The sequence below is a fragment of the Acipenser ruthenus genome, chromosome 15 (genome assembly GCF_902713425.1).
Source record: "Acipenser ruthenus chromosome 15, fAciRut3.2 maternal haplotype, whole genome shotgun sequence".
NCBI classification, from domain to species: Eukaryota; Metazoa; Chordata; class Actinopteri; order Acipenseriformes; family Acipenseridae; genus Acipenser; species Acipenser ruthenus.
Window position 1 is genome coordinate 17,924,568 of NC_081203.1, and position 24,182 is coordinate 17,948,749.

A 24,182-nucleotide genomic window follows, 5' to 3' on the forward strand; every position below is an offset into this window, starting at 1 on the left:
CTACAGTGTTGGCACCAAACTGCAGAAGAGAATATAATAAACCCTTATTGCTGACATCCACCGAGTCCATGTGAAATTGAGGGTTCGTTCCGATATTCCCTTGACACTGGCCAGCTCCTAAAGGAGTGCCAAGTTCATTTTCTTATTCTTTATAGCACAAGCAGCATTATAACTGCCTTTAATGTGGTATGAAGAGATTTCCGAGTACAACAGCATAGATCAGCATGATGTGTGTGCTTCCTGGTACACTGCCTACAGTAAGTGCAGTTTAACTGATCCACAAGGACCCAAAAACCTTCGCTCCAAGAAAAGGGGAGCCAGTAATTACATCGTTCCCAATAAGACGAGATACAACATTGACTGTAAAGGCCTGGTTAGCACTCCTTTAGGTTAATGGAAGCTCACAGTTTCTATGCCTTAGTCTCGGGTTGTCTGTTCGCTGTTGTACCCCCTGGGTCACGTCACCACTGCAGTGTCTTCTGGGTAAAATGATGTAATTGACAAAGCATGTCAGTCAGTGCAGGGGAAGCAGCTGATTGGTTATTGACAGAAAAGAAGCAGGTGAAGGAGTTGGGACAATTTCACTGTCCAGGTGAAATGACCAGGAAGTGCAAGACAGTCCGAAAGCACGGTTTCCAACCCTAGTCTAGAACCAGATGTCATGTTTTAAAATTAAATCCATGTTTCTATAATACAAGCTTCTTCCAAACCTGCACACTGGAGACCTATAAAATGAACAGATGTGCATGGCAGAGGCATTGTATTAGCTACAATTACTTTAACATTAACGTAACTGCATATTGTGAAGATTTGCTGAAAATGTTAAACAGATTTTTTAAAACGGATACAGCAGGCACTCCCAGAGATACTGCGCTGGTTTCTTCCCCAGATCAGGGCTAATTGGGGTCTGTGAAACTAGACTTGAGCTAGGCTTGGTTGTGCACGTCTCTGTAGCAGTATGGCATATTCTCTTCTGACTCAAGTGAATAATGAGGTTGTAAAAGCAGTGATTAAGTCATTGAAGCCAATGATTGTGCCAGACCGCTGCTGGCACTCAGACGAGTTTCCAAAGAGCAGCCCGACCTGATCTCAGTGGCTAAACACGAGGGCAAAGTCTTTCCATGTGCCTTTACCGGGTCTGGCTAATCACCTCACTAACGCGTCAAGAAATTCAACTGCATCGCTGCAGTGATGTAACCCTCAATCACACATCTTTAAAAGAGGGTACATCTAGCAAAATAATTCTACACAATTTGCTTGCCTTGTACTTCCAATCTCTATACAGGTCTCTGATAGTCCTGCCTTTTCATGGTCATTTCAACTGGAGATTGAAACTGTCCCCACCCCTTCAGGTTAGAAACCAACCAGCTGCTTCCCCTAATGACTGACATGCTTTGCAGCCAGTAAGATGCGCAAACCCAAAAACACTGCCGAGGTGAAATGACCCAGGAAATGAGAGTGTAACAGATTTCCTGGAAGGGAAGGGAAGCAAACTGACAACTTCCTTTCACTTTCTTGTACCTAGTGCAATATTTCAAATGAGAATTCACCTGTGTGATTCTACATAGTCAGTAGAACTGGATGACAGCTGAGATTTAAGAAAGCATTTTGTAAGCTACAACAATCTTATGAATATCCTACAGTTTGAGAGACCTGAACCTGTTCTATGCTAGGCTCCTTTACAGTTCTAATTTTCAGACACAGTAAACAACACGACATTGCAGCCTTTCATTACCACCCCTATATGGAACAATGGTTTACCTCCTCGGAGATCTGCGGATGCTGCCAGGTACGCAAAGTTGTCCAGACTGATGACATCAATGATGGGGCTCACCACACGGGTGTGATCCTGGGGGGAAAGGGGGAGTGCAGCTTTAACTCCTATTCAGACAGGTGTGAAGGCTGCTGCTCTGCCAGCCCCTATCATACTGCCCCTGCACTTGTCCTATTGCTGTATGTGTCCTGTACAATTTTGCTTAGCTTAGATAATTTTTTACTGAGCTTACCTGAAAAGCCTCCTAAAAGATACATTTCTGGATTGGTGTTTATAAAAATGACCACTAGGGGTGTGCAGCTATAATTTCTGTCCCCTCTGAAACTGTTGAAACTGCGAGTTAGTAAATTGAAAATCTCTATATTAAGTCGTGTTTCATGGGGGGGGGGGGCAGAAAATACCGCTACACATCTCTAGTGGTCAGTGTGACAAACTCATAGAGGCTCCAGGCAGGTGGGGGATGCAGTTCAGGCGGGTGAATGCAGGGGCTCTGCACGCTGGGTTCTCGTACCTCTTTGACTCTCTGCAGCATGGGCTGCAGCCACTCCGTGTTCACCTCGCAGTGACTGTCCAGGAAGGTCAGGATAGAGGCTGTGGCTGATTCAGCACCTCGTACACGAGAGCGAATCAGACCTGCACAGAGGAGAGGGTGAGGAGAGAGGGAGGGAGACAGGGAGAGAGGTAAGAGAAGAGAGACAGAAGAGAATGGAGAGAGAGGAAGGGAGTGTCAGGGAGAGAGAAGAGGGGGTGGGGAGAGAGGGAGGGAGAAAGGGAGAGAGGTAAGAGAAGAGAGACAGAAGAGAATGGGAGAGAGGGAGGGAGAGAGGAGAGGGTGAGGAGAGAGGGAGGGAAACAGAGTAAGAGAAGAGAGACAGAAGAGAATGGGAGTGTGAGGGAGAGAGGAGAGGGTGAGGAGAGAGGGAGGGAGACAGAGAGATAAGAGAAGAGAGACAGAAGAGAAAGGGAGAGAGAGGAAGGGAGTGTGAGGGGGTGAGGAGAGAGGAGACAGAGAAGAGAAGAGAGAGGGAGACAGAGGGAGAGTGATAAAGAGAGAGCGAGAGAGAGAGAGAATAAAGGAGTGAGTGAGAGACACAGAGAGGTTGGAGGTGACATTGCCCCTCCCCCCGCTCCCAGCATCAAATTGCAACAGTGACACACAGACACAGACACATAGACACAGGCACAGACACAGACACAGCTGCAGAGAGCGTCTCTAGATATACTGTGCAGAGTACTGTTGAGAGTTCTGTACTATACAAGCTTTGCCACAAGGGGGCTTACTGACAGATATGGCCTTAAGTGGGTGAAAATCAGCTAGTTCCTCACACAGCATATACTATTATATACATTGTATAGTATTCTATACCTTATATACTATTCTATACCATGTATAGTTTAATACCATTAATAAAACCCTTTAGTTGATTTTAATGCAGCTTCATCTCCATCTGATACAAACTAGCTGACAACAAAATTTCAAACAGCTGTATCATATCGACACCAGGGTCCAATATAAACTACACATTATATAAATGTATCTAGAGATAAAAAGTGTGACATAAGTATGGATAGGAGCCACAGTATATCCCCAGAGTGGGAAACGTTCATTGAATGAAGTGTAAGAAAGTGTGGTGCATGTAGGGCCAGGGACCAGATTCAATAATGTCACAGGCCCCAGGCTACTCACCCTCCCTCTTGGCATTGCGCAGGCATCGCACCTTGGGGATCTGTGTCAAGAGCAGGCAGTCCTCCGCTGGGGGCACAGAGAGAGGAAACAGTGAGGCTACACACACCCATACAGGCCCCAAATAGGCCCTTGGCAACCACACTAATACAAAGAGGCTCTCATTTGAAGGAAGTGCAACAGCATCTTGTCAATGTAAGAAACACATCACTACGAAATACCTTAGAAAACAAGCCAGGTACTTCTTACACCCACTAGAGGCAGTGCTGCAGGGGGACAGCGTAATGGTGGCACTCTGGGTTACCAGATGTGATGAGGTTAGACATGTTACTGAGAGCTCCATCGAGGCCACAGCGGTGCTTCACACTTCTCTGTTTTAAAGTGGCCAGGATGGGACAATTCAAACAGAAAATTCTACTGCGTGAATGTAAATGACAAGAAGGACACATTACGATAACGTAACAAGCTGCTCTTTAGGAACACTGTTAAATGTGGGAACATTTCAGTGGAGATTCTCTTCAATCGCTATCTTCTGTTTTCAATTTATTTCTGTTCAATCAATGTGTCAGGCTTAATCCCCATGGTAGACATGTTTAGAAATCACAAATTCCAGAGGAGCCAGCCAGATTCCAGGGGCGTTCCTGCAGTGCTGTGTCTTAGCCTTGTTAGATAGGAGGCATTCCTGCAGTGCTGTGTCTTAGCCTTGTTAGATAGGAGGCATTCCTGCAGTGCTGTGTCTTAGCCTTGTTAGATAGGGTGCATTCCTGCAGTGTGGAGACAGGGCTGTTCTGAACTCTGGTCTATCACAGGTCTGCACGTTCTCATGTGAAAGGTTTTGGTTCTTTGCTTGTTTTTAATTCAGTGCAGTGTTCTAGAGCAGCTAGACCACTGAAGTAGAACAGTTCTAGCACAGGAAGTGCTTCAGTGTCAGGACGCAGCAGGAACCTGTACTTCCAGAATGCTGCATGTGAGACATCTGCACAGTCCAAATCGAAGTGTAAACCCCAAGCAAGGGACCAAGATCTTCAACAGAATAAAGAGGGGCCAGTGAGAATGCTGCCAGTGCTGATATGGTGGGAATTCTTTGAATAACCTGGGATAGCCCTCCTAGAAGCACATTCATGTAGTAATCCCACCTTTCTTAATATAAAGTGGCATCACTTCAATGCAAAAGACAAACACATTGTAGTATTTGATTTAGGAATGGTGTTTTTTTCAAAGCTGCTAATGAAGTGAATGTTCTGAGCGCTCCTCCCAGATATTCCAATGCTGCACTTCTGCTGTGTCCCGCATTCCACTTCAAGGGTCACATGAAGGAACGTGGAGGCCAGGCACTGACAAGCACAGACTGCTGCTGCATTTTCAGGAATTTCAATGCATTTTTTCTTCCTCCTCATAAATTAAAAAATCTGGCCAGAGCATTTTGATCTGCTGGTGTGTCCATACTATAGGCTACAGAACAGTGTAGTTTATCATTCTCTGTGTTGCTGTGCCCAAATTAAACTACAGTACACAATAACATTGCTAAACCTGCAGGGTCTTGTGCAAAACAAGATGGAATGGTTCAGACAGATGGTTTTCATATGGGAGATTGTAATCAAGGAATGAGTCCCTGGGATGTAAATGTGGCTCCCCCATTCCTTATATAGGTCTCACATGTAAACTTGAAAGAAATGCATGCTATAGTTAACATGTGAAAAAGACATCTCTGTTTGCATTCAGATAGGGTTGCACTTCCTTGGTCAGTGTAATTGCCTCCTCCCCTTCAGCCCTGCTGTGAGACACTCTGGATACGGTGTAGTGCATACAGGTACGCTCATCAGGAAACTGCAGAGAGTCTGTCACTGACCAGCTGTCTGCAGCACACCTCTCTCCGAGGAGATATCTGTCACAGTGACAGGTACGCTCATCAGGAAACTGCAGAGAGTCTGTCACTGACGAGCTGTCTGCAGTAAACCTCTCTCTGAGGAGATATCTGTCACAGTGACAGGTACGCTCATCAGGAAACTGCAGTCTGTCACTGACGTGCTGTCTGGATGGACAAGTACCTCTTCAGAGAGCAAACAAAGTGGACAGGTATCTTGCAAAACTACACCCAGTGCAAGTTCAGAGACTGCCCCAGTTAAAATGCATCTGCTATGGTTAATGATATAATAGAAATCTTTTAGGAACAAAATAATAATAAAAAATACCAGTAAAACCATTTATACTAGATGAAACATATCATGCAATTACATAAATAACGAATAGACTATTCTGACATCATTCGTAGTAGCAAACAAAAATAGTTCTACTTAATAGGCAATCAGACAAGCAAACTACTGGAATGTAACAGCATAGTAAGCAGATTGAAATGATCTTTGTTTTGTTTTTTCCCTGTCCCTTCAATGCCAATGATGTGTGCAGTCATTCCAGGTGGTTCTTAGTGCAAATAAAATATTTTTTATTTTGTGCTGAGTCTGTGTTAAGGCACTTTCACAGGAGTTCAGTTCTAGAATCTTGCCATTGATATATGTAAAATAGGCTAGATCAGCTAAATAGTGATCTGACACTTAAGTTTAATTTTGTTTTGCTTGCAATAAACCGCTGTGCACTAGATGGCGCTGGTGCACATATTAAGACTCTTCGGCTGATCTAGCCTGTGTTACACATGTCTGTGGCAGGCAGCTAGAACAACAACTCTTGAAGTCAGCGTCCGGCAACCTGAACACAGACTTCTCAGAAAAATGAAACACAGTATTTGAGTAATGCAAGTAAGAACCTCTCATGATTGCAAACAGTATAAAAGAGGAGGAGGCAGGAAAATAATATGAAGAAAATGTTTTCTAAAGCTATTGTTATTATTATTATTATTATTTATTTCTTAGCAGACGCCCTTATCCAGGGTGACTTACAATCGTAAGCAAATACATTAAGTGTTACAGATGACACAGATGTTAGTAAGATGATACACCTTTCATAGCATACCTTGGTAAAGATGAGGACATGAGCCACAACAACTAATAGACAGAACGGAAGCCTTTCTCTTTCCAGCAATGATCCTCCAGTTGAAATATGGTGAAGGAGCACATCTACAGGGTTCTTATTGGGCGTGTTCCCCACCCTCTCCACTGGGGCTTCTGCTTACTTCACTATTGACCATGCTTACTAACTATTCCAGCAGAAGAGGATTCTGGAAGTGAGGTGAGCCCTGAAAGGTTATATTGCTAAATGATTTGATTGGAATGAGGAGGGCTGTCCAGTGCTGGCACTTAGGATTCTCCAGACAGGCTCAACGCAGCTCAAATCCAGGTAAAGAGAGATTCAGAGAAAACAGATCACTCAGTACTGGAGCAACAGAACCCAGAACCCTCCGAATGACTGCAAATGAAGCTACTCTCTCTTTCAATATAACAGGGATGGTAATAGGACTCCTAGTCCAGACCAGTTCACCCATGCCAGGTTTTAATACATGCTTGATTAGCCACGGTGTATAGGTAACAAGCTCAGGTGTGTCTTAATAGACTCATAGTAAAACCAGGAATGTCTTACCCCTGTAGAAGGAGAATTCAGCTAATATAAAGCAGTGCTACTCACTTGTGAATCTTCCGATCCATTCCAGTCCAGGACTTTGTTCCAGCCATGTCTGTAATGACTGATCTGAGCAGATCTCTATTAGTTCAGTTGAACCTGGCGTGCAGCCATTGAGACCTGGCTGGAACACGGTCCTGGTTTGGAATAGACTGAACGGGGCATCTTGGTTGTGACTGAATCCCTGTTCCAATCAACATTAAGTCAGGCCAACATGTTTAATTAAACTCCACTGTGACAGTGCAGTGTTCTTCACTGCTTGAATCAAGCCAGTCCATTAGGAACCCCCCACCCCAGTGCTCCCAGTGCCTGTGAAGGTGGATACCTACGATCGCTGCTGAAGTCGTCCACCAGAATGACCTCCTGGATGAGGCTGGGAGGGCTGCGCAGCAGGACGCTGTGAGACGGGATGGGAGAGAGCAGAGAAATACAACAAGCGTGTCAATAATATTGTGTATATCCCTGCCAGGCTGAAAACACAAAACTAGAGCTCTCAGTATCACGAAAAGATCACCATGACGCTCTGCGTGTACTCCAGTCAAGCACCTAGGCATAACTGTTTTTGCACAATTATTTTACCCCTGTTATTCTCCCCAATGTAGAATGCTCAGTTACTCTCTATCACCACAGCAATTCACCACACAGCTCAGGAGGGCTGAAGGTCAGTGGGTGTCCTCCGATCCCATGACCAAGACAACTGCCTCTTTATACCCAGGAGATCGAGAGCGCATGTAGACAAGCTCCCGGTCCCTGGAGGATGAAGGCCAGCCCTGCAGGTGTGTCCGCTTGAGCGCACCATGCGCCTGGCCAGTAGGGGCCACTGTAGTGCAATGAGGAGAAACAATCTCTGATGATTTGGCTTGTTTTAAGGAATGTTTTAAGCACTGTTTTTCTATAGTGTTTACAAGCATTCTTATAGGATAAACAGTGCTTTGAAAATTGAGAATAAACTTAAACCCTTTCTAAAACAGTTAAATCAGCTGCCAACTTGATCTAAATAGTAAAAACTGGATAGGAGCTATATGGTGCTTAAGGTTCTTTCTTTTAGTTTGTATTAACTAATTACGGGATTCAAACACAATTACATTTTTTCAACGTAATTTCACAGGAAACACTCCCTACATGATTTTAACAGCAGTTAATATACATATATATACAGGGTGATTAGAAAGTAAGTTTACCACATCAATTGTAAGGTGACTTGATGTGGTAAACTTACTTTCTAATCACACTGTATATAAAGCAAAACAGCCGATTATAAAATAAAGTATATTTTTGAAAATTCATCCCAAACTGTGAGGCAGGGAGTCCACCCTTCAGTGCTGCAGTGGAGGCACATAAACTGCACTGGCTTGGAAACCATGATGCCAAGCCAACTGCAAACAATCGCCATTGATGGTAATTAGTGGGGAAAAAAGCATTTCATGCCAACACTAAAATGAGTTTAAATAAACCCTGCTCCCTTTCGTGTCACAGCTCTCCCTGCTCCACTCTGGAGTCACTGAATCACAAGGCTGCCTCTTTGCCTCAGCACACAGGACAGCTGCCACCCGCGGTGTCACTGGAGACACAGAATTCCTTTGAGCTGGTGAGGGGTTGAAGCCTGGTGCTCACTACAAACCCTTCTTCAAAGTTAAACGAGAACAATAATGCCTCGCTTCTGTCCGCAGTGTCCTGAGAAAACAGGTCACCAGGACCTACATCCGTCGTCTGTCTTTCCGCCTGTCTGTCGCGCTTATATTTTTGTGTATACTCAAAAAAGTAAGCCATCTTAAATCCCAAACTGTCTAAGATTGTAAAAAAAAAACAACGTTCTTTCCATTCAACAGGCATTTTATTCTTACTTTCACATCTACTCTGTTAATCTGCAGTGGATTAAATGACAGTGGAAGCAGACGTGCGTTCATATGTATATCACATTTCACATGTTTCCATGTATCTGTGAAGACTCATTGTTTAGCAGAAGTCATTGAGAGATAGGGTTCTCGGTTATAGTGGGTGTCTGTCTGTCCGCATCTCTGTCCATGTGTAGGGCTCACTTACATTTTTGCAAACAGTATATTTGGAAAACTGCTTATGATGAAACTTGAGGTTAACATTATAACATCTTTGTTGTCTTACTAAGTTTCTTCATAATATTGGAAAATATCTACTTCAATTGCAGGCCTTATTTAGCAACAAGGGGAAAGTCCATTTTTTTGCACGGAATAAAATCATTGTAAGGCTATAACACCAGTAACAAACAGCACACCACAGAGGAGTTAGGATACTGCTGGAGTAGTTTCTTGCTAGTTATTGTATGGAGGAGGTGGGGGGGATATTGGGTTGGCAGAGAGGGGGTTAAATTCACAGGATATCAATAGGGTCTTAATGGTGTTGAGCAGAGAGTTCATGTGGAGAGTTAATGTCAGTGAAGGTGAAGGTTAGACAGTGGGTGTTTTGTGTCTTGGTGTTGGTCTGTGTTAGTTGGGTAGAGTTAATGTCAGTGAAGATGAAGGTTAGACAGTGGGTGTTTTGTGTCTTGGTGTTAGTGTTAGTTGGGTAGAGTTAATGTCAGTGAAGATGAAGGTTAGACAGTGGGTGTTTTGTGTCTTGGTGTTGGTCTGTGTTAGTTGGGTAGAGTTAATGTCAGTGAAGATGAAGGTTAGACAGTGGGTGTTTTGTGTCTTGGTGTTAGTGTTAGTTGGGTAGAGTTAATGTCAGTGAAGGTGAAGGTTAGACAGTGGGTGTTTTGTGTCTTGGTGTTAGTGTTAGTTGGGTAGAGTTAATGTCAGTGAAGATGAAGGTTAGACAGTGGGTGTTTTGTGTCTTGGTGTTAGTGTTAGTTGGGTAGAGTTAATGTCAGTGAAGATGAAGGTTAGACAGTGGGTGTTTTGTGTCTTGGTGTTAGTGTTAGTTGGGTAGAGTTAATGTCAGTGAAGATGAAGGTTAGACAGTGGGTGTTTTGTGTCTTGGTGTTAGTGTTAGTTGGGTAGAGTTAATGTCAGTGAAGATGAAGGTTAGACAGTGGGTGTTTTGTGTCTTGGTGTTAGTGTTAGTTGGGTAGAGTTAATGTCAGTGAAGGTGAAGGTTAGACAGTGGGTGTTTTGTGTCTTGGTGTTAGTGTTAGTTGGGTAGAGTTAATGTCAGTGAAGGTGAAGGTTAGACAGTGGGTGTTTTGTGTCTTGGTGTTAGTGTTAGTTGGGTAGAGTTAATGTCAGTGAAGATGAAGGTTAGACAGTGGGTGTTTTGTGTCTTGGTGTCGGTCTGTGTTAGTTGGGTAGAGTTAATGTCAGTGAAGATGAACGTTAGACAGTGGTTGTTTTGTGTCTTGGTGTTAGTGTTAGTTGGGTAGAGTTAATGTCAGTGAAGATGAAGGTTAGACATTAGGTGTTTTGTGTCTTGGTGTTGGTCTGTGTTAGTTGGGTAGAGTTAATGTCAGTGAAGGTGAAGGTTAGACAGTGGGTGTTTTGTGTCTTGGTGTTAGTGTTAGTTGGGTAGAGTTAATGTCAGTGAAGATGAAGGTTAGACAGTGGGTGTTTTGTGTCTTGGTGTTGGTCTGTGTTAGTTGGGTAGGGTTAATGTCAGTGAAGATGAAGGTTAGACAGTGGGTGTTTTGTGTCTTGGTGTTAGTGTTAGTTGGGTAGAGTTAATGTCAGTGAAGATGAAGGTTAGACAGTGGGTGTTTTGTGTCTTGGTGTTAGTGTTAGTTGGGTAGAGTTAATGTCAGTGAAGATGAAGGTTAGACAGTGGGTGTTTTGTGTCTTGGTGTTAGTGTTAGTTGGGTAGAGTTAATGTCAGTGAAGATGAAGGTTAGACAGTGGGTGTTTTGTGTCTTGGTGTTAGTGTTAGTTGGGTAGAGTTAATGTCAGTGAAGATGAAGGTTAGACAGTGGGTGTTTTGTGTCTTGGTGTCGGTCTGTGTTAGTTGGGTAGAGTTAATGTCAGTGAAGGTGAAGGTTAGACAGTGGGTGTTTTGTGTCTTGGTGTTGGTCTGTGTTAGTTGGGTAGAGTTAATGTCAGTGAAGATGAACGTTAGACAGTGGTTGTTTTGTGTCTTGGTGTTAGTGTTAGTTGGGTAGAGTTAATGTCAGTGAAGATGAAGGTTAGACATTAGGTGTTTTGTGTCTTGGTGTTGGTCTGTGTTAGTTGGGTAGAGTTAATGTCAGTGAAGGTGAAGGTTAGACAGTGGGTGTTTTGTGTCTTGGTGTTAGTGTTAGTTGGGTAGAGTTAATGTCAGTGAAGATGAAGGTTAGACAGTGGGTGTTTTGTGTCTTGGTGTTAGTGTTAGTTGGGTAGAGTTAATGTCAGTGAAGGTGAAGGTTAGACAGTGGGTGTTTTGTGTCTTGGTGTCGGTCTGTGTTAGTTGGGTAGGGTTAATGTCAGTGAAGATGAAGGTTAGACAGTGGGTGTTTTGTGTCTTGGTGTTGGTCTGTGTTAGTTGGGCAGAGTTAATGTCAGTGAAGATGAAGGTTAGACATTAGGTGTTTTGTGTCTTGGTGTTGGTCTGTGTTAGTTGGGTAGAATTAATGTCAGTGAAGATGAAGGTTAGACAGTGGGTGTTTTGTGTCTTGGTGTTGGTCTGTGTTAGTTGGGTAGAGTTAATGTCAGTGAAGATGAACGTTAGACAGTGGTTGTTTTGTGTCTTGGTGTTAGTGTTAGTTGGGTAGAGTTAATGTCAGTGAAGATGAAGGTTAGACATTAGGTGTTTTGTGTCTTGGTGTTGGTCTGTGTTAGTTGGGTAGAGTTAATGTCAGTGAAGGTGAAGGTTAGACAGTGGGTGTTTTGTGTCTTGGTGTTAGTGTTAGTTGGGTAGAGTTAATGTCAGTGAAGATGAAGGTTAGACAGTGGGTGTTTTGTGTCTTGGTGTTAGTGTTAGTTGGGTAGAGTTAATGTCAGTGAAGGTGAAGGTTAGACAGTGGGTGTTTTGTGTCTTGGTGTCGGTCTGTGTTAGTTGGGTAGGGTTAATGTCAGTGAAGATGAAGGTTAGACAGTGGGTGTTTTGTGTCTTGGTGTTGGTCTGTGTTAGTTGGGCAGAGTTAATGTCAGTGAAGATGAAGGTTAGACATTAGGTGTTTTGTGTCTTGGTGTTGGTCTGTGTTAGTTGGGTAGAATTAATGTCAGTGAAGATGAAGGTTAGACAGTAGGTGTTTTGTGTCTTGGTGTTAGTGTTAGTTGGGTAGAGTTAATGTCAGTGAAGGTGAAGGTTAGACAGTGGGTGTTTTGTGTCTTGGTGTTAGTGTTAGTTGGGTAGAGTTAATGTCAGTGAAGATGAAGGTTAGACAGTGGGTGTTTTGTGTCTTGGTGTTAGTGTTAGTTGGGTAGAGTTAATGTCAGTGAAGGTGAAGGTTAGACAGTGGGTGTTTTGTGTCTTGGTGTTAGTGTTAGTTGGGTAGAGTTAATGTCAGTGAAGGTGAAGGTTAGACAGTGGGTGTTTTGTGTCTTGGTGTTAGTGTTAGTTGGGTAGAGTTAATGTCAGTGAAGGTGAAGGTTAGACAGTGGGTGTTTTGTGTCTTGGTGTTAGTGTTAGTTGGGTAGAGTTAATGTCAGTGAAGATGAAGGTTAGACAGTGGGTGTTTTGTGTCTTGGTGTTAGTGTTAGTTGGGTAGAGTTAATGTCAGTGAAGATGAAGGTTAGACAGTGGGTGTTTTGTGTCTTGGTGTTAGTGTTAGTTGGGTAGAGTTAATGTCAGTGAAGATGAAGGTTAGACAGTGGATGTTTTGTGTCTTGGTGTTAGTGTTAGTTGGGTAGAGTTAATGTCAGTGAAGGTGAAGGTTAGACAGTGGGTGTTTTGTGTCTTGGTGTTAGTGTTAGTTGGGTAGAGTTAATGTCAGTGAAGATGAAGGTTAGACAGTGGGTGTTTTGTGTCTTGGTGTTAGTGTTAGTTGGGTAGAGTTAATGTCAGTGAAGATGAAGGTTAGACAGTGGGTGTTTTGTGTCTTGGTGTTAGTGTTAGTTGGGTAGAGTTAATGTCAGTGAAGATGAAGGTTAGACAGTGGGTGTTTTGTGTCTTGGTGTTAGTGTTAGTTGGGTAGAGTTAATGTCAGTGAAGGTGAAGGTTAGACAGTGGGTGTTTTGTGTCTTGGTGTTAGTGTTAGTTGGGTAGAGTTAATGTCAGTGAAGATGAAGGTTAGACAGTGGGTGTTTTGTGTCTTGGTGTTAGTGTTAGTTGAGGAAGGAAAGTTTATGTGCGGTTTCCTTGGAAGCGGAGGCTCATCCTGGAACCACATGGTGTGTAAAAGTGTTTGTATTGTTTTGTTCAACTGTTTGTTTTGGCCACCATGCCTCTGTTTGTTTGTTCCTGTCTTTTGTCTGTTGTTTTATTATTATTTATTATTAAAAGTGCGCAATAGCTCTTCAGCTTGCAGCTTCTTGTTTCTGAATCTCTCTTCCTGCCTGTAACAAGTCGGGCCGTGACGCTACCCTGTCACAGTGTGGCACACGTGTCAAAACATAATTCAAAACATACCCCACACACTCTGGTGTCATGCTGCTACAGCTAATACACCGGCGTGAGGGGCGTGAGAATCCACGGACAGAGACTGGAGGTTGTGGTCGACACGCCATGCAGGCGCAGGATTAGGGTTAGAATCCCCTGAACGAATCCCTATGTTACAGTTGTGGTTATCCCGGTCTACACACAGTGATGATACCCGGTGCTCACCCTGGTTCACACCGCAGCCGTGAGGGATCTCCACACATTCAAGACACATGATAAAGGACTGGCTTTCCAGCTCCTTTTAAAGGAATGTGGCCAGGTTGGACTGATACTCAATCAATGCCTGGCCACATTCCACACTTGTCTTGATTAGGGAGGGGATTCTAACTCCCAGCCCTGCCATATGTAGCACAAATTTACACTGCAATTAAAATACACCATTTCCATGTGCAGGGCTTCTGCTCCTTCACAAAATCAAACTCACCTCTTGACAGTGCGTAGCAAGGTGGAGCGAGCCTCATTGTGGAATGTGATGATGATGCTGGTTGCTGGGAGGTCAGGGTCAAAGGTCAACGCTGCACACCTGGATGGAGAATGTGCAACCTGATTTAACTGGTCAGCAGAGGGACGGGATATTTCTGGCAGGATGTCAATTTAATAAAGCATTCTGTTATACTTTCTGTCCAGCTATAGTTGAAATGCTTGTCACAAGTGACTGTAGCTAATAAAATAAATCCATAAATCTTCCATAGATCTCAAGTCATTGCAAACACGTATTTTCATTTTAAAACAAGAAGTCTGGTACTACACAAGGTTAAAGAAAGTTCTCAGTTTCTATGCCTTATTTTCAGGATATCTGTTACACTTGCACTTCCCGAGTCATGTCACATCAGCAGTGTCTTTTGGGTCAAAGCAGTCAACAGGGGAAGCCGCTGGTTGGGTAATGACAGAAAAGAAACCATTAAAAGGGTGGGGACAATTTCACCCTCCAGGTGAAATGATCAAGCAAGTGCAACACTAGACCCACCAACTCTGCATAGATACAGGCACAGAGAGCAGGTGGAGAGGAGGTGGGGCTGACAGAGTTGAAAGGTTACACTGTCACATGATTTGAATGGCATGAGGATGGCTGTTGATAACTGTAACGCGTGACTGTGAAACACGTTTTACTATTTACACACCTGTACACATGCAGCACAGGGTGGTTATAGTGACGAGGGTGTAGAAAAGGTATTGGTTACAGAGAGAGAGAGAGATGAGAGATGATAGTAAGCTCACTTACCTATTAGAAAAATCTTGCTTCTTAGGGTAATATATATATATATATATATATATATATATATATATATATATATATATATATATACAGTATATACACATATTTAGATTTTTCAAAATTACAGCAATATAGCTTTAAGATTTTTGCTTTCTTTGCACTTTTCTTCCCAGTTAGTTGTTTTATGAGTGTGTGTTTAAGCCAAGAGCATTTAAATGTAAAAGTCAATCGTTTCTCTTTGTGAAACAGCATGGTATGTTTTGTGTGCAATTATACTTGCAACTACACTACAAAATAAAACTGGATTGGAACGGAGAAATGCCTCCATACAGTGTGTGTGTGTGAGAGAGAGAGAGAGAGAGAGAGAGAGAGAGAGAGAGAGAGAGAGAGAGAGAGAGAGAAGATAGATATCATCAAAAGCCCAATGTGTGGAAATATACATACGTTGGGGATTTAAACTGTTGATGACAACATTGTTGTCAACACTTTGTGCTTCAGCATTTGTTTATTTCTTTCTAAATAAAACCTGGTTTCTACCTGTATATTTATTCTTTCTTGATTTTATATAAAGAAATGCACCCGATTTCATCCGATTTATTCATTAAATAATTCTACCCGATTTTTAAAAAAGCATTTACCCGAATTTGGAAAGAAATTTCACCCAAAAATCAGACGCCCTAATAATATATTGTATTGCACTTGGTTAAAGAAAGCTGTTTCAGTTATTCTTGCACTTGCTTCGTCATTCCACCTGGAGAGGGAAATTGTTCCTACCCCTTCAGAGCCTTTAGTCCTGACAGCAGCCAACCAGCAGCTTCCTCTGATGACTGACATGAGGAGGACTTGTATCTGATGACTGACATGAGAAGGACTTGTCTCTAATGACTGACATGAGAAGGACTTGTATCTTGGAGAAGGTGAGGACAGCTGTGACACTGCAATGGCAGGTGGCTCTCTCTCTCTTGCAGGGAGGGTGTCTGGCTGGCAGGTGGATCTTTCTCTCTTGCTGGCTGTGCTGTACCTGTAGTGGCGGGTATCCCGTATGCTGCGCTCACTGCTCAGCCGGTCGCTCTCCTGCTGGTTGAAGGCGTGCTCTCTGTACGGATCCTCTCCCGCCTTCAGCTGCTTCCCCGCTAGGTAGGCCTTCTCATCAAACCTGCTGCCTGGGCGCCCTGCCCTGTCCGACCGGGGATCCCGTGTCACCTGGAGGAGAGAGAGGTTTACTGGTTTGCAGTGTTGAGAGGAGTTCTCGTTCTTACAGCGTTAGGCAGTGTTGTGTGGAGTTCTTTCCTATACTACTAGAGCGCTCTGCAGTGTTGAGTAGAGCTCTCTTTCCTATACTGCTAGAGCGCTCTGCAGTGTTGAGTGGAGTTCTCTTTCCTATACTACTAGAGCGCTCTGCAGTGTTGAGTGGAGTTCTCTTTCCTATACTACTAGAGCGCTCTGCAGTGTTGAGTGGAGTTCTCTTTCCTATACTACTAGAGTGCTCTGCAGTGTTGAGTGAAGCTCTCTTTCCTATACTACTAGAGCGCTCTGCAGTGTTGAGTGGAGCTCTTTCCTATACTACTAGAGCGCTCTGCAGTGTTGAGTGGAGCTCTCTTTCCTATACTACTAGAGCGCTCTGCAGTGTTGAGTGGAGCTCTCTTTCCTATACTACTAGAGCGCTCTGCAGTGTTGAGTGGAGCTCTCTTTCCTATACTACTAGAGCGCTCTGCAGTGTTGAGTGGAGCTCTCTTTCCTATACTACTAGAGCGCTCTGCAGTGTTGAGTGAAGCTCTCTTTCCTATACTACTAGAGCGCTCTTTAGTGTTGAGTGGAGTTCTCTTTCCAATGCAGAGCCTAGATCAGCATCTTTGCCCAGCGGGACATGAACCTGCGCTCCCCTGACTGTAACTCATCCTACACACCACGCACCCCTACCTGTCCTAGGTGAGCCACTCAGGAACCCCAAAACATCACAAGCTATAGGATGCTGGTTATAAAGAATATGGCTTCTTTTTTCACTGCTTCTATAACAAACGCTACATTCACAAAGCATTAACTAATATATTATATTAAGACTCTTTTTTCAAAGTCTGTTTACATGAATATAAAATACATTTAAATAGCCTCATTGCAATAATTCTAGAATCACTTACTATAACATGTGTAGGGTGTCTCCTATTATAACATGTGTAGGGTGTCTCCTATTATAACATGTGTAGGGTGTCTCCTATTATAACATGTGTAAGGTGTCTCCTATTATAACATGTGTAGGGTGTCCCCTATTGTAAATCATTTTGCACAGTTTTTGCACCCAGAACTCTCCCAAACTGCACCTGGCTTCATATTGTATGTAAAAAGAGAAACCCCACATACAACTTATTAACAGTATAAATGTCATCCCACATGACTCCATGGGACATTTATTGCCCCAAATGTACCTCCAAAATGTTTTCTACGTACTGGTGACTGTCAAGACCTGTACCACATACCCTGTACCAGTTTCAGCACACATTCCAATCTGTAGTTCTAGAGAAGCTCATTGCAGCAGTTCTGGGACTAAAGACTACATATCCCACAATGCACTGCACCATCGTTTTTGCTGACCTGCTTTAATAAAATGGGAAATGTTTTAAAACTTTAGATAAGATTGTAATGGGGAAAGGTGGTATCTGATAAAGTAAAGGGCTAATTTATAATAACAGATACTGAAATAGAAAACACTTGCATTGCAGGTGACCTGAGAACACTGCCTGCCTGCCCCTCAGTCCTGACCTGAGCACACTGCCTGCCTGTCCCTCAGTCCTGACCTGAGCACACTGCCTGCCTGCCCCTCAGTCCTGACCTGAGCACACTGCCTGCCTGCCCCTCAGTCCTGACCTGAGCACACTGCCTGCCTGTCCCTCAGTCCTGACCTGAGCACACTGCCTGCCTGTCCCTCAGTCCTGACCTGAGCACACTGCCTGCCTGCCCCTCAGTCCTGACCTGAGCACACTGCCTGCCTGCCCCTCAGTCCTGACCTGAGCACACTGCCTGCCTGCCCCTCAGTCCTGACCTGAGCACACTGCCTGCCTGTCCCTCAGTCCTGACCTGAGCACACTGCCTGCCTGCCCCTCAGTCCTGACCTGAGCACACTGCCTGCCTGCCCCTCAGTCCTGGGCCTCTCCCTAACATGGACTCAAATGTCAGACTGTGTCGTGTTTTTTTTCTCTTGTGACCTGAGACGGATTGGAACCCAGGCCTCCAGAGGAGACAGGCATTGAGTGACATGTGACTCAGCCCGCCTAAGCCCCAGACTTGAAGGTTTTGTAATTTAAGCAGGATGTGTCCCTGGAGAGAGCTATACTCCTGCGGCAATGACCTCCCAAAGCCCCTTCCTCAGACACACTGTTCATGATATTGCTGTAATGAGGTGTCTAGAGAAAGAAGCAGTATGCTATCAGGTTGCTGGCATGACATCATTTTCCACTTCAAAGCTCAATACTTGCGAGGGAGATAAATGATTTAGAAAAAACTCAGATCACAGTTTAACTGACATCTCTGGGGAAAATAGCCCAGAAAAGATTTAAAAGCCTGCTCAGCAAAATAAACCAGGAGGCCCCGATGTTCAAGCGTCCTCAACACTCGCATGCAACGTCTTGCTGTGTACAGAGACTCCTTCTTTAAACGCTCAATCCGAGACGCTCAGAACACACAGTAAAACAAACCCTTACCTTCATCACTGACTGACATGTTTTGGGTCTACAAATTAACCAATACCAAAAACAAAACAAATCACACCCACTAGCTTAATCTAGGAGGTATGTCTGATCAGATCAAACTGTTTGTAGTAATATGGAAACGTAGAAAAGCCATGGTGGTGAAAAGGTCCCTGTGTGAAAGCAAGTGGTCTGCAGCAATGATATGGTCAGAGGTTCAAAGAATGTGTCGCTGAAACAGTTAATGTTCACTGGACACAACCTGCAGTGGAACTGCGAGAATTGAGAATGCAGCTGTGTACCAACTATAAGAGCTTTTGTCAAAGCATGTGTTCTGTACCACTGATATGGCCAGAGGTTAAAGCAATGTAAGGGTACATTTTTAAAGCTTATTCACCTGTGATTTTGCTATTCAGAATCACTTTAAAATATACAGCTGTTCATTTTTTGTTTAGGGGCTAGATATGATAGATATATATGAACATGTGTGAGACTTCCCCATACATATTTCCATGAACGCATCAGCTGTTTAGAGTGTGGTTGGCATGGCAACAAGAGCGCAGGAGCAGGTCCCTTGAGGGGGTCCTCTGGGCCAGTGAAGGGGGTTAACACAATGACGAACCCCCCCCCCCCCCTTCCCCCATGATCCCGCGGGATCAAGTCTCAGCAAGCATTGGGGGAGGAAAGCAGGCTAGTTTAAACAGAAAGTTTGAACTTTTTAACTTGATTAGCAGACAACAAAACACATTATTTACACTATCGAAACTCCTAATACTAAGACTAAAAAAATAAGTCATTTTTCTGTACTCTGTTTGAGAGGAGCTGTTTAATTTTCCTGTACTAGCAATCATTTTGAGTGGAGCTGTTTTTCTTAGACCTCTTTAGAGATCTTCAGTGTTACCGTTTTTTTATTGTCTTTTAATTTTGTAAGTCTTTATGAAATTGACCTCAATATCTCTTGACCAAGGAAGTGCAATACTAACTGAATGCAAGGCCTGCAAACAAGAGATTTCTTTAACATAGTGTAGTACCAGATATCATGTTTCCAGCAAAGCTGTAGCATATTTCAGGGTTTAGATGTGCCATTATTCCTTAATTATTTGGATTTCGCTCTCATGTTGTATAATAGCTAATTTCATGCTCACATGTTTTTAATTCTCAAAATCACTAGTCAGCACTGGCATATCCGTTATCCAGATACACATCAGTCGTGTTTTACCGCCCTTGTATTAAGAATAAAATCTATCCCCATTATACACTACCGGTCAAAAGTTTTAGAACACCTCCATTTATCCAGTTTTTATTGAAATTTACGCAGTTTAATTTCTCAATGTACTCTGAAATTAAAGCATAGAACAAATAAACAATTGGAGATAAAAAAGAAATCATGAAATCGTTTTGTTTAACAAAATTTAATCTAAATTTTTGACTCATCAAAGTAGCCACCTTTTGCAGATATAACAGCCGAACACACTCGTGGCATTCTTTCTACAATGGAAATCAAATATTGTTCGGAAAGTTCTTCCCAACACTGTTGCAGAAGTTCCTACAAATGTGTTGCACTTGTAGGTTGCTTTGCTTTCACCCTTCTGTCCAGTTCATCCCAAACCAGCTCGATGGGGTTTAAGTCTGGAGACTGTGCTGGCCATTCCATGATTTGAAGCCTACTGTCTTGTTCTTTTCTTCTAAGGTAGTTCTGACATAGTCTGGAGGTATGTTTTGGGTCATTATCTTGCTGTAGGATGAACCCCTGACCAACTAGGCGTATACCAGAGGGTATTGCATGGCGCTGCAAAATGCTGTGGTAGCAGTTTTGGTTCAGGGTGCCACTCACTCTGTGCAAGTCGCCGACTCTGGATCCAGCAAAAGAGCCCCAGACCATCACGCTTCCTCCTCCATATTTGACAGTTGGTGTCACACACAGAGGAACCATCCTTTCGCCTACTCGACGGCGTACAAAAACCCTGCGTGATGAACCGAAGATTTCAAATTTTGATTCATCGGTCCATAAGACCTATTTCCAGTCTTCAGTAGTCCACTGGCGGTGCTTCATGGCCCAGGCAAGCCTCTTTTTCTTATTTTGCCATCTTAGCAGTGGCTTTCTTACTGCCACTCGACCTGTCAAACCTGCAGCTCGAAGTCTTCTCTTCACAGTTGAAACTGAGACTTGCTTACTTCGACCAGTGTTAAGCTGTGCTTGAAGCTGTTGTCCTGTGAGCTGCCTATCACGCAAGCTGTTGACTCTCAGAAGCTTGTCTTCTAATTCTGTTGTGGCTTTGGGTCTGCCAGACCTCTTCCTTTCAGAGTTTCCAAGTGCCTTTTGATGGTGTAGGAAACTGTACTCACTGACACCTTGGCTTTCTTTGCAATTTCTCTAAAGGAAAGACCTACACTTTTAACCCTTTGCGGTCCATTTATTAAATGCGCGTCAGGCACGCCAGGTCTAATTTATTTTCACGCGCGCAGTTAATTTTAGACGCGCTGTTTAAAAGTATTTTTTTTCACAGTCAAACGGGTTTAAATGGCCCTGCATATCAACAAAGCACTCACTAGGCATCTCCAGCCCCGCCCCACCCTTTCGTTCACTATAGCTTTCACCTATGTAAGAAATAAATAATAATAATAATAATAGTCGTACATACCAATCAATCATCTCCTTCTCTTATTTTAACAACGAGAGCTCCTCTCTCGCTCCTTCTCTCTCCAAACGCTAACCCAAACGAAGGAAAAGAACAGCGTTACCCTGGCCCCTATATGTAATTCCGCATGATATCTAGGTAAACGGTTGCAGCTGCCTTATTACTTGCAGCTGCCCCTCGTTTACCTGTCAAATCAATACGGTCTTACAACAGAGTCTCGCTTCTTTCCAGGCTGACCGACTTCCCGGTCCCGGAAACGAACTGTCAGGCCAGCCCTTCCAGATACTTCTCCTCCCGTTCTTTAGCGCCCTCACAGGTCGGGAGGAAGATTTATCACCAGAACTCATTGTATTTCTGTTACAGAGGACTATATGGACCAGTCGTAGCTAACCCAGATACCAATCTCAGTATAGTTTTCTATTACTGATCACAGACAGCTCACAGAATGTAGGTGAGGCTCCAATGCCTTCCTCAGTGTATAATCAGGGCAAACAGGACACTAAAGTCACAGGGAGAGACAGCACAGAAACTGCTGCATTGGAACAGTGAGTAAGCCTTTACTAAGCTGTATAGTACACAGCGGTGACAATAATGCAAGCACACGTTACCTAAGATGTAGATCTCAGATTTTTCTAAACTCACACTAAGGTGAATTGTTTTTTTACTGGTAATTTATCTGACGCTGGTTAGTTCATTTTTGCTGCTCTCTGTGTCATGCAGCTCTGTGGGAAACAACAGGGAACAAATCTAACTCAAACAGGGACAGAAACATTGACATGTGAAGTCTTCCTTTAGGGAATAGACCATGAAACCGGCCTCTCGCCCTTTCACTGAAAGCTGTATCGTTATTTCTTATAGATTAAGTAGCTTCAAACAGAATTTTAAGAGTTAAATGAAGGGTTCCAGGTTCTGTTGCTATAGTGAAAGGTTCCGGGTTCTGTTGCTATAGTGAAGTGTTCCAGGTTCTGTTGCTATAGTGAAGGCTTCTGGGTTCTGTTGCTATAGTATTGATTTCTATCATGTTTCTCTGAATCTGCTTTCAGCTAGTCTGGAGAATCCTAAGAGCCGCCACTGAAAGGCTTTCTTACTGAAATCTATTTCTATAGGTAGAGTTGAAAGGATTTGGGACTGGGTGTCTGGGGACGACAATTTCACAGCTACTGAAGACAACAATTTCACAGCTACTGAAACCTGTGAGCTGCTTTTTGGTGATCGCTTAATTTTTCACGTGACTTTTTCCAATCAGAAAAGCCTTTGGTACGAAATGTTTCCTCTGCACCCACTGCCACCAAGTACAGTATTAATGAATCAACAGCGATAGGCCTGCTAGCATTCATTGCAACACAACTCTCACTATTTAATCAGGTAGCTACATATAAACAGCTGTATTTAGAAACAATCATTATACCACTTTATGAGTAAAACTAATGAGGGGCTTGAGAACATACAAAACACAAAATAAATGACGCTCTAATAAAAGTGATGCTTACAATGCGTCTCTGTGGTTAGCAAAAACTGTGTTCTGTTGGAAAACTGATGCAGACCTGACCTAATACTACTGCCTTAAATCTGAAGTCAAGTTAAACCACATGAATACAGCATACTCACTGTATCAATCAAATGCAGGAGTATTAACACAGCACAGTTACAGCATCTATACAAATGCATACCGCTGTTCAGAATTCATTTGGAGAGCAAAGTCGTTCATTCAACTGCAAGCCTCTATTACCTGACATGTTTCAACTGGTCTTTGCTTTGCACAGTATGATTGGACAGCAGGACACATTGGATTTTTTGTGCAGCCTCCTTACCTTGGATTATCTTCAGCGATGTCCGCAGAGACTGGTAATAACACCAGCTTCTCAATGATTGTATGGGGGAATTGTTTTCAATCGGCAAATACCTTTTTTTTTACTTTACCATAACGAATACTACCCAAATGGTGTGAAGTCAAAGTGTAGCAAGATTTTTTTTTTTATTTTTTTTTGTAATTTAGTAATCGGCAATTATTATCCCGCGCTGACTCGGGAGCGGCGAAGACGAGCACACACTGTCCTATGAAGCGTGTGCAGTCAGCCGACAGCTTTTTTTCACACTGCAGACGCAGCCACCTCAGAGCTACAGCGTCAGAGGACAACGCAGCTCTGGACAGCTTACAGGCACCCGGCCAGACTACGGGGGTCGCTGGTGCGCGGTGAGCCGAGGACACCCTGGCCAACCTAAGTCCACCACCCCCCCCTGGGCGGCGCTCGGCCAATTGTGCACCGCCCCCTGGGAGCTCCCGTCTATGGTCTGCAATAGAATAGCCTGGACTTGAACCGGCGACCTCCTGGCTACGGGGCGCATCCTGCACTCCACGCGGATTGCCATTACCAGATGTGCAACTCGGAAGCCCCCGCAAGATTTTTTTGATGGTATTTCTGATAGGCTTCCTAATCATATCACAGAGTGTATTTGTGCTGGAGTCCATTGCATTAGGGGAACGAGGGATTGTTTATACAAAGAAAAATCTAATAATCGTTTTGTGTTTTTTATTTAATTAAAAAGAATCCTGTCTTTCACATTGATGTACACATATATTTGTATGTGTTAACTATACCTTCCATGCTCAGAGACCCACACGGGACCCTGCAACCCACAGCTTTGGGATCCAGCATTACTGTTTCTTAATGCATCTGTCACTGTCAATAGTGCGATTCTAGTGTGTTTTATAAATTATATTTAGCCATTTTTTATTTACAATACGATAAGTGGGTGTTCAGCTGCCAGCCTTGTGTAATTCACTTCAGTGATCGACCTTGCTGTTTTATTGTATGCTGTTTGCAATGTTTCCCTCTGATGTTGGCCCCATCCTCAACCACAGTGTTTTTTGCACAGGAATTCTGCAGTTTCCCCCATGGTTATACCATGTTTTTTTAAGTTTATTTATGTCACCTCTCTGTGCTTAACCATGCTTTACTACACTTTACTATGAGTTTACCATTGGAACATTTGTATAAGTACAGTAAGCACAGCACTATATACTAGGACTCCCAAAAAGCCTTTGACAAAGCACTGCACGAAAGACTAATAAGGGTGAATACAAGGAAATACATGCAAGTGGATCTGTAAGGGTTTAAAATATACTGCAGTACCTGGCCGA

At 43.4% G+C, this 24,182-nt stretch overlaps 1 protein-coding gene across 1 annotated transcript in view; it reads right to left on the bottom strand.

Annotated features, from left to right (window-relative positions):
• LOC117422021 (polypeptide N-acetylgalactosaminyltransferase 16-like) overlaps positions 1 to 24,182 on the bottom strand; it is a 51,898-nt gene that overhangs the window by 20,398 nt on the left and 7,318 nt on the right. The window contains exons 2-7 of the mRNA XM_034036620.3: positions 15,743 to 15,924; positions 13,930 to 14,028; positions 7,358 to 7,425; positions 3,462 to 3,527; positions 2,286 to 2,407; positions 1,762 to 1,849 (exon numbers count right to left, since the gene is read on the bottom strand). Coding sequence (XP_033892511.1) covers positions 1,762 to 1,849; positions 2,286 to 2,407; positions 3,462 to 3,527; positions 7,358 to 7,425; positions 13,930 to 14,028; positions 15,743 to 15,924 — 625 coding nt within the window. The remainder of the gene's footprint in view (positions 1 to 1,761; positions 1,850 to 2,285; positions 2,408 to 3,461; positions 3,528 to 7,357; positions 7,426 to 13,929; positions 14,029 to 15,742; positions 15,925 to 24,182) is intronic.